A 10,547-nucleotide genomic window follows, 5' to 3' on the forward strand; every position below is an offset into this window, starting at 1 on the left:
CAAATATATTAATTTCTTTTATATTATTTTTAGTTTTTATAATTGATATTAGAATCAATTTTATTAATTTCCGAATATATTCTATAATAGTAATAATGATTTCGAGTATATTTTATAATAATAATATAGTTTTTATAATTGATATTAGAATCAATTTTATTAATTTAATAATAGTTTGATTTTAGAGGATTTTGTATGTATTCGACGATTATATTCTATAATAGTAATAATGATTTCGAGAAAAGAAATAAAGGTTCCCAGAATTAAAAAATACGGTTTTAACTTAATCCACTGATGTCATCATTTTAACGTCTCATTAAATTTTTAATAAACAATTTCAGTTTACTATTTGATTAGATATTATATATATTTTTATTCTATTTTAAGAATATAGAAAATATACAATAAAATAAAAAATCAATAAATTCTTCTCGGTCCGTCGAGATTAAAAAAATATAATTAAAATCAATTTAATTATGTATTCGGCGGGATATATTCTACCATATAATAATGATTTCGAGAAAAGAAAAAGAGTTCATAGAATTAAAAAATACGATTTTAACTTAATTCACCCCTGTCAACCTTTTAAGGTCTCATTATATTTTTAATAAAGAATCTCAGTTTACTATTTCGTTATATATTATATATATTCTAGAATATAGAAAATATATGAAGTCTATTACCATTAGAAGATTTTTATAATATATATATATATTTTTTTGTTATATATATATATATATAGTATCTTTCAATTAATAATTTTTATTGTTTTTTTAATTTCATGATCTATCTTTATATTTTTTCTTACTCTAACCAATTTTCAATAAATGTCGATATTTTGGTTGTTTTTAGTTTGATGACAATATTGAACTAGGTTAATATGTTACCATTTTCGCTTTCTGATTGATTTTTTTTTTTTTTGTGAATAATTATATTTTGATTTGTGAACTTTCAATTATGTTTTATATATCTGAATAATTATAAATTGTGGATAAATAAAACTTTCTTACAAAAATAATTTTTTTTATCTGACAACCCAATCTGAAAATAGAGTTGGGCCGAATTTTTGGGTTGGGTCAAAAAAATCCCTCAACCCAACCCAACCCAGACCAGGTACACCCCTAGCTGGTAACTCTTTTTGTTGACAATAAATCTGAGAATACACTGATGAAGAATCTTTCAAGAACGCAACAAATAAGTTGACACTCGCTTCCACTTCATCCGTGAGTGTATCGATAAGAGACAAATCGTTGTGGAGCTCGTATGCAGTAGAAAGCAACGTGTGGATCAATGATAATGTTTAGAGATATCGAAGAAGTTCATAAGGGCAGACATTTCCATGTAAAATATATAGCTAAGAAGAGGAAAAACGCTTTCGTTATTTATTGTGAAATAGAAAGCTAATAAGGTCAGATATTTGTATTAATTACTTATTGTATACTTAGTTGTGAGAAGGAGGATGAATGGTCACATTTGCATAATCTGAATAAAAAAAGCTTTCACTTTTTGATTTTACACTCTCTCTCTCTTCAACCTTTGGGGATGATAACTTCATGGATTCTATCGTTGTTTTATTCCAATGAAGACCTATCTTAACCAATCGTCCCTACAAGATCAAAAACAAAAACAAAGTTAACAAAACAAAAAATGGGTTATGATCTTAAATTAGGAAGAGAGTATTCAAATCTAAATAACCCATCAGGTATTTGAACTCATTTCTTGCAAGCAACTAAGGTTCTATTTGATAATTCTTTCGTTTTTTTATCTTTTAAAAAAATTTATAAATTCTACGTACATTACTAATTTGTTTGTTTGGTTAAGAATTCGAATATTTTTTAATGAAAAGCAAAAATAGTTATAGAGAAACGATGAGAGAAAAAAAAAAAAAGAATTAAAACACTACAAACCTAAAATAAGATGGATGTTAAAGTAATTAGGTAAACTAAAAGTTTTGGTTTTGTATAGGTACGAACCTCAATGGGAGCTTGACGTTTGTTCTGAAATTTGTTATCAGCTAAGTGAAGACTCTCGAGATACCTTGCTTGAAAGGATAAGCTAAGAAGAAAAAGAACAAGAAAGAGAGAAATTGACATATTGTTTTGAGATGGAGAAGACAATGGCGAGAGAGAAAGGGAGAAAATATAGAAAGATTTTTGTTGTAAATTGGGATGAATCTTAATTCATTTGGTAATTAACTCTCATTCAATTTATAAATATTTTGATTAAATAAGAATATTAATTTAGTTATTAATTCGGTAACATGATTGATATTTTTATTTATTTTGGTTATTAATACTCAGTTAAGTTTATAATTTTTGACGATTCATATTATCATTTTGATACATGAATTATTCTTATATATTTATTTTGGTTCTCTAAGATGGTTGAGGATAGTGAAATATGATTGAGTTTGTGTGTCACATTATATTTGTAGAGTGACATTTTGTTAAGAGACTTTGTAGTGTGAGAGTACGACCATTAGAGCATTTAGAGGGAGAAGAGAGGGCATTGATGATCAGGGTGGGGGTAGATGACTGAGAGAGGCCTTTTGTAAATATTAAGGGTCTGAAAACATATTGGTTGGAGAGGAGAACAAAACATTTTTTTATCAGTGTCTGGAAATCTCTCTTGAGTAGATGCATTTTAAAAAGTTGGAAGCTGAAAAGGACGAGTCCAAAAAAGACAATATCGTAATTATACGTACTATTTGATGTGCTTTCTTTTATTTTTCTAAGAAAACAAAGTTTCTTCTGTCTAAGTAGGGGTGGATCAAGAGAACATAATTTGGAGGTGAAATGTTGATAATGCTTTCAAAGCCAAAGTCATCAATTTGTTTGATCAACTAATGATGTAATTAATCAGGATTTAACCTCAGTTTTTCTCGTACCCATGATCTGCAACAGATCCACCTGAAAACGTTTGTAGATTAAATAGTTTCTGCATCAAATACACCTTGTTCATAGCCAACGATTTGTTGTACATATTTGATAGCACCTTCAACAGGTCCAACATCGTTTTCTCCTTGATAATGTTGAACATCACGTTTCTAGGCAGCGTTAAGTGGACAATTCTAAGGCTTGACGATCCTTGAGCTTCCACTACTCTATGGTCATGGTATCTGGCTTCACCTCCGACAAGAGTTTATGAAGATATTTATGGTATAGATAATCTTCAATCTGCATCTTCTATAAACCAAAATCGGATCCATCAAACTTTTTAATTTCAATCTTTGAACTTTTCATCTTTGCATATCGTAGTGAACTTCACCTTACTCTGATACCAATTGTTAAGATCGCACAACAACGCACATACTAGATCAACACAAAGAACAGGAGAGAGAAAATGCAAGAAGAATATTAGCTAAAAGTTTATATTGATGACTTTAGGCATGTACACCGAAAAGTTTATATTGATGACTTCAGGTATGTACACTGAGAGAGAATACAAAGAAGGAAGAAAAGTACATCTTCAAAGTACTACCTAACAATTATATATAATTTCAGTTTATTATATAGGTTTAACAGATATAACCACCTACTATTTATAAATATCTATCATATATTTCTCTACCGACTTTATATTATAGTTTACCATATATTTTCCATATATATAGTTTTACTATCTATAACAATTGAGCAACAATCTCTATATTCCAACACACACATGCCCGTTTGTAATAAATTGAACAAAATTGTTTTGTAGAAAAATTTCATCTTGTATTTAATTGTGGTGTTTTTGTTTGCTTTTATTTCGATTTAAATTTTATCTTGTTTTCATCTTTCATTTATTTTACTTTTTTATATATATGTTTTTTTTTTCATTTTCGTCTTTTAAGTCACCGTCCAAGATTCAAAACCTTGAAAATTGAGTTATGATAAGTGGAATTACATAATTAATTAACGAAAATCTAATTAGTTTTATATTACTACGGCTTAAACAAGCACCATAATTTTCTTTCAAGAGACTTTCACAAGTGTTGTCCTCGTGTTTCAGTCATAGCTATTTATTCCTTGTAAACGGAAAGAATTCAGGGGGAGATTGAACCATTGGAAAAGTCAAAGAATACGAAAATTAAAGACGGGTCAAAATTTTCTTTATATTTCTTCAATATAAGCTTTAACCACTAATGAAATCAAAATGAATTTTGATACTTTCATTGCATGATTGAAACGTTTATTCCCTTAAATTACACTTGCAAGCAACACCAACAATATAGAGAGTAAATTAAGAAGAATCACAAATGATAGATATGAATTGATTACTTTTGTTAATTCTCCATGACATAACATAACAATATGGTTGACACTCTACAAAGGAATGGATGTGCGTCTACAAGTAGTGAGCAGATGTTAAGTATGGTATCGGCCCAACCATAAAAGAGAGAGAGAGAGAGAGAGACAGGCAAAAGGACAGCGAGTGAGTGAGTGAGTGGTTAAGTTACAACTTCCAACAAAGCAATTTTAACAATGCTGTCGGAGATTACTTTGGTGGGTCGTAGGTTGTTGGGGAATTCTCCAGCGCCTACCCTAAGACAACCGGATAAAACACTACAAACACAATAATAATAATAGTAATAAATTTATAGACATTCAAATTTTAAAACCATGTGGGAGCCACCATTATTTGCCCAAATCTTTGTGAAGGCCCCAACTTGAGAGTTGGAGTAGTGGTAGGGCATATATTGGAAGAAAGGGTCTTAGGTAACGCATACATAGAGATGCACACACCCAAATAAAATAAAAGAAAAGGCCCCCATACATAGTGGGGCTAATGGGACAAGTTTTATAATTTAAGATTGAGAGTGACATGGGTCCATCCTCATCTCTATCTCCCTCGAATCATTTGTCTCGTGTTTGTTAATTAACTTATACAGAGTTAATATCAATACTCTTTTAAATTAACATCGATTTTAAATTGTTCAATTCTATCTAACATTTGCATGATTTACGAACGAACGTGAACTTTTGACATAGGAGTGAGAGAGTAGTTATGGAGAGGAAGAGAAAAGAGGGAAGGCAGGTAGGGAAAGGCATGTCATGTCGAGTGCATGAATGAATGAGTTGAATGAATTGAATTGAATGAATGATTGAAAGCAAAGTAAAAGAAAAAGAAAAGAAAGAACGACACGTGGACGGTTAGAAAGGAAGAGGGAGAGTAGAGATAAAGGGATTGTTAGATTTGATTTGATGAAGTGAATAATGTGTGGAGGTGAAAGTGTCCTTATAGTGAAGCCACTCACCCACTTCCTTTTAATTCCCTTTCTCAACCGAAATATGTCTTTCTTTTGGGAAACAATTGCCTTCTCCCCGCTCTTAGCTTTACCAACTAATCCTTCTCGACCACATTCTTCATCAAACACATATTACATCCAATTCTTAAACATCAAGTCCTAAGAATGCCCTAAAACTCGGTCTAATCTTGTCGAGCTTCGTAATGCGATTGTACAATACTTACTATCGCAATTGATTAAGTCTGATAAGATAAGGAATCAACTACAAGGGGAATAAGATTCGAATTACCTTGTCGATCGAATATCTCAAGGCAAGAACACTTGATTGAGATTCGAATCACTTCACAAGCAAGATCGATCATGTCTAGCTTGAATGATTCTTGTTGATCAAATATCTCAAACACTTGTTTGAGATTCGAATCACTCCACAAGCAAGATTGATCATGTCGAGCTTGAATGATTCTACATGCAACCTAAACTACATAGAATTGCAAAGAAACTTAGTCATTGGCTAAAGAAAAGCACAAATGCTCCTTTTAATATATTTTCCAAGTCTACCTTACAAATACAACATACATGCTTTATATAGCCTCAAAATGAAACTATTAAATGCATTCCAATAGTTGTAACATTCATATTTAATGACTATAATTAGCCATTATGTAAATGTAACCTAAGGTAAATAAAATGTCTTAAAATACAATAACTATAAATTACTCTAAATTGTAACCCACCCAAAATTTACAACAATCAAACTTCATTGACAACCTTTTCTTCACCTCTTCATTGAAGTATATTGTATGATTGATGTCTTTTGGTTCATATCAAAGTCAGCCAACTAAACTTGGGTAACTGTTGGCACAAACGACATCAAGTCCCAAGGATGTCCTCAAACTAGGTCTAACCCTGTCGAGCTTCGTAATGCGATTGCACAACACTTACTCTCGCAATTGAATAAGTCAGTTAACTAAACTTGAGTCACTGTTGGCACCAACGACATCAAGTCCCAAGGATGCCCTCAAACTAGGTCTAACCCTGTCGAGCTTTGTAATGCGATTGCACAACATTTATTCTTGCAATTGAATAAGTCAGCTAACTAAACTTAAGTCACTATTGGCACAAACGACATCAAGTCCCAAAGATGCCCCCAAACTAGGTCTAACCCCGTCGAGCTTCGTAATGCGATTGCACAACACTTATTCTCGCATGAATAAGTCAGCTAACTAAACTTGGGTCACTATTGGTACAAACGACGTATACCTAAAGAGATCTTGCTATTTGATTCTCCATTCATCTTGACTTTGTTTGGTGAAGTGATTCTAATTTTTATTTAATGCAATATCTTAGATACTTGACTTCTAAAAATGAGTTAATTAAATCTTTGCTTGCCTCGTATCTCAACATTATCCCCTAGGGCCCCACCTTCTTTGTCAACCCACCACCATTATTTTTTAAAATTTTTAATAGAGACTTTGTTGTACTTCCCAATTCTTTTTCTTTTCTATTTTAAATATTCTTTTTTAGTCATCAGTTAGGATAATAGTAAAATGTTACATGGCTTGGATGCCACGTCATGAATACGTGATGATGTCCCCTCTCCAAGTGTTGGTCCCACCATGAGTGGCCACTTTAAGTTCCACAAAAACCAAATTTGTCCAAACCTTAATAGCAATGCATTATTTGTGTTATGATATTCATATCAACTTTGTAATGCATGTAATTATGATAGCTATGTTAATAGGATCATATTTATGGATTGTGAGAGAACCTATGTATGTATAAAATCATTAATGAAATATCATAAAAAATTTATGTCACGATAAGTGTGAAAGTATTGTGTGCATCATAATATTGAATCATGATTTTTAATGTAGTATCACAGACATGTTATATGTCCTATGATCATAGATTGTTTATCCAACATAATATGCACAAATGTATATACTACAACACCATTCGAGTTCCTTTCTTTTCCATAGGTTTTCGACAGCAGAAGCATGCTCTAGTCAATAAGCCTAGAGGATACGTTAACCAGCCTTTTCAATAAGTTGATTCTTGCTTGCATGAACTGAGTATAAAGAAATACTATATATCTAATTTTACCTGAAAAAGAAAGTATAGCTCAAAGAATAATCGTGAAGAAATAGGTCACATTAGTCAAAATATATAGTAGAAGGATAAAGTTCATGTAGTATAAAATTCATAAACTCAAAGATATACATCGTCAATTTAAAAATGAGTTAAGTGTTCGTTCAATATCTCCTGCAATCAAATGATTCTTAGCTCTATGATTCCTATTGAAAGACTTTACGACATGTTGGTGATTAATGCATTATTGATGCGTATGGATGCATATTGGTGTGTGAAACTAGTCTTTGTAAGTTTGCAACAACAAGTTATCCACTCTAACCGAGTGGTGTGAGATCAAAACAATTGTTGAAGCACTTCATTCCATAAAAGGTAGTTATTCACACGTAAAAACATTTTGGCTAAAAGGGGACCACATCTAATTGTTCCAAATAATGGTGAGGAAGGCATGTGGACAAAAGAGGTAATCTTAGCCTTGAATTTGAGGAAATTGAGGAATTATTTAAGGAATGTTGCCCTAAATAGAAGAGTGTTAACCACACACAAGAAAGAGGACAATAGAGAGCAAGAGGAAAACCCACCTAATTTGAAAAATATAACACGAAGAAGAGAAGGAGAAGGCTCTGCATCATTGACTTTACGAGCATGCTTGTCTAATACTAAGGATGACTTAGAATGGGGTCACAAATCCAGATAACCACGTGTAACTACTCAGCATGAAACTTTCTCTTGAAATTCGAGCGATCCCTCGCCAAGAAATGTCCATCACTCCATAACTCAAAAGTAGCATAACGTGCCCATCATGCTCTTAGAAGTCCATAACTTGAACTTAATCTCTTTCTCTTGAAATTCGAGCGATCCCTCGCCAAGAAATGTCCTCACTCCATAACTCAAAAGTAGCATAACGTGCCCATCATGCTCTTAGAAGTCCATAACTTGAACTTAATCTCTATGACTTCAACCAAAATCTTGCAGACCATGATCATCATTGCTCAACTTCCAAAGTTGATGAATTTTATTTTTCGAAATGCCAGACCATGATCATCATTGCTCAACTTCCAAAGTTGATGAATTTTATTTTTCGAAATGCCAACTTATCAAAAACTCTCTAAGGGTAATGATCTATACGTGGGGTACTTAACTCTTTTAGTGGTTGCCATTGCCTACGTAATATGCATGTTGACATGCTCGGCTTCTAGAGTTATGATCATGAAAGGCTAGTTCATGGGTACCTCCAGATCTGGTATTGAAACTTAAGGTATCTCGTAACAAATCAATAAGTTAGACATCTAGCACTCTACGACGTCAACTCTCTGTCTTTCTAATGCTAGTCTGCTATCTCATGGCCCCTTTCAGCCTTATCGTCGTATCTAAACGCAATAGCTCAGATATACTCAAATCATACATCAAGTCATACAGGACTTATAACATTACCCTATCCTTAAATTTGTCAATCTTAGAAATTGAGACTTTAAAGGAAAAATCAAGAAATTAATTCTTTCGAGGCTCAGGTCTTACCATAAGCATATATGACTTAAAAATGAGATATCTAAATATAAAACGAGTCACGTAAATAATTTAACGAACATGAATAACATAAGATTTAAGAACGACTTAATACCCTAAGCAAGCTACTAGGTAAGTATTTTATGCTCAATCACGCAACCTTCTTCCTATTCAGATGGTTACACGTTTAAAAATTGATGTCATTGGAAGAGAATAACTTCCCCCCATCCAAAAAATGGCACAGAATAATGAAATAGAAGGAAAAACAAAAGGATAAAGAAAAGCGCACACAGTTTTGGAGTAGGAAGTAGACAAGGCGCGTGGTCCACATTCTAAACAAAAGCGCGTGGGTAGTACACAGATTTTTATAATTATACAGGAACCGGAGTAAAAAGAGGAGATAGGTAAGGGAACAGAGCAACAGCCCATATAGAGAGACATAATGGTAGACAGGGACATAATGGTCATATAATATGTTTAGCTTGATTTATAATTAATATTTGATATAAAGTGGATGAAAATATAATTGAGCAAACCCAATTAAAGTTTTTTTTTTTTATAAAAAAAAAATATATATATATATTTTAGTGGAAACGGATTTTTATACACCGACTCCACATCTTTTTGTTTATATTTAAAGTCTGTTTGTGGTTGCTTGCTGGGTCGCATCTTGATTTCATCTTAGAAGCATGGTGGATGTTCAAATTGTTTGCTGCATGTGCGGCGACATCGGCTTCCCTGACAAGCTCTTCCGCTGCAACCACTGCCGCACCCGCTTTCAACATTCGTATGTCTCTGCTTTTCTTTCTTCCATTTTCCATGCAATATCAATCAATTAATTTTGAGTGTTTTGCTTCAAAATCTGGCAGCTATTGCAGTAATTACTACACTGAATTGGGTCGCGCCGACCCAATTCAGGTCTGTGATTGGTGCCGGTGTGAAGGTCGTACTTCCTCCTCCTCCAGATCACATGGAACCTCCTCCAAGAGACCGCCGCCCACCGGTGAGAGAATCAAGCAGCACCATGAAGATGCCTCCTCCTCCGTTGGTGAGAAGGGGAAACACGGCACCGCGGGTGGCGTTCCGTCGCCCAAGCCCACCACACGCAGGTACAAGCTTCTGAAGGACGTAATGTGCTGAAAAAGAGGGCGGTGAATGGGGTTCCTTTAATTTTCTCAAATCTTAAATATTATTATATAGACATCGTATATATATAATATATATATATATATATATATCTATATAGTTTATAATATAGGTTGCTTTTGAGTGTGCGTGGGTTTATATGCAGCAGACCACATGAGTTTTGCTTCCTCTTTGTCATCGGTATATTATATACGCATATATTGTCTTATTTAAGTTTTTCTTTTTTGAGTTCTTCCCAAAATTTTAAAACAGGTCGGCTAGAATATTTCGTTTATATTGTGTTATTTGAACTTTTCTTTTCTGGGTTTTTCCCAAAATTTTAAAACATGTCTACCAGAATGTTTGGTTTATAGTGTGTTATTTGAGTTTTTCTTTTCTAGATTCTTTCCAAACTTTTAAAAGGGTCTATTAAAATGTCTGGTTTAGTTCTCCTCCTCAACTAACGTAGTGAGAATTTGGGAAAAAAATTATAAAAAGAATGATAATAAATAAGGGCCAAAGTCAATGAGAAATAATGGAGTGTTTTGTTGTTATTGATTTGTGGCCATTCATTTTATGTCTTTCAAATTTCCAAATA

At 32.8% G+C, this 10,547-nt stretch overlaps 1 protein-coding gene across 1 annotated transcript; it reads left to right on the forward strand.

The window, feature by feature from the left end:
- The first annotated feature begins 9,405 nt into the window (after window positions 1–9,405).
- LOC111464393 lies at window positions 9,406–10,192 on the forward strand. The gene is made up of 2 exons (XM_023108592.1): window positions 9,406–9,611; window positions 9,694–10,192. The coding sequence occupies exons 1-2, from the start codon at window positions 9,514–9,516 to the stop codon at window positions 9,962–9,964; spliced, it is 369 nt and encodes a 122-aa protein (XP_022964360.1). The 5' UTR covers window positions 9,406–9,513; the 3' UTR covers window positions 9,965–10,192.
- The last annotated feature ends 355 nt before the right edge of the window (window positions 10,193–10,547 follow it).

Source organism: Cucurbita moschata, unplaced genomic scaffold, assembly GCF_002738365.1.
Source record: "Cucurbita moschata cultivar Rifu unplaced genomic scaffold, Cmos_1.0 Cmo_Scf00030, whole genome shotgun sequence".
NCBI classification, from domain to species: Eukaryota; Viridiplantae; Streptophyta; class Magnoliopsida; order Cucurbitales; family Cucurbitaceae; genus Cucurbita; species Cucurbita moschata.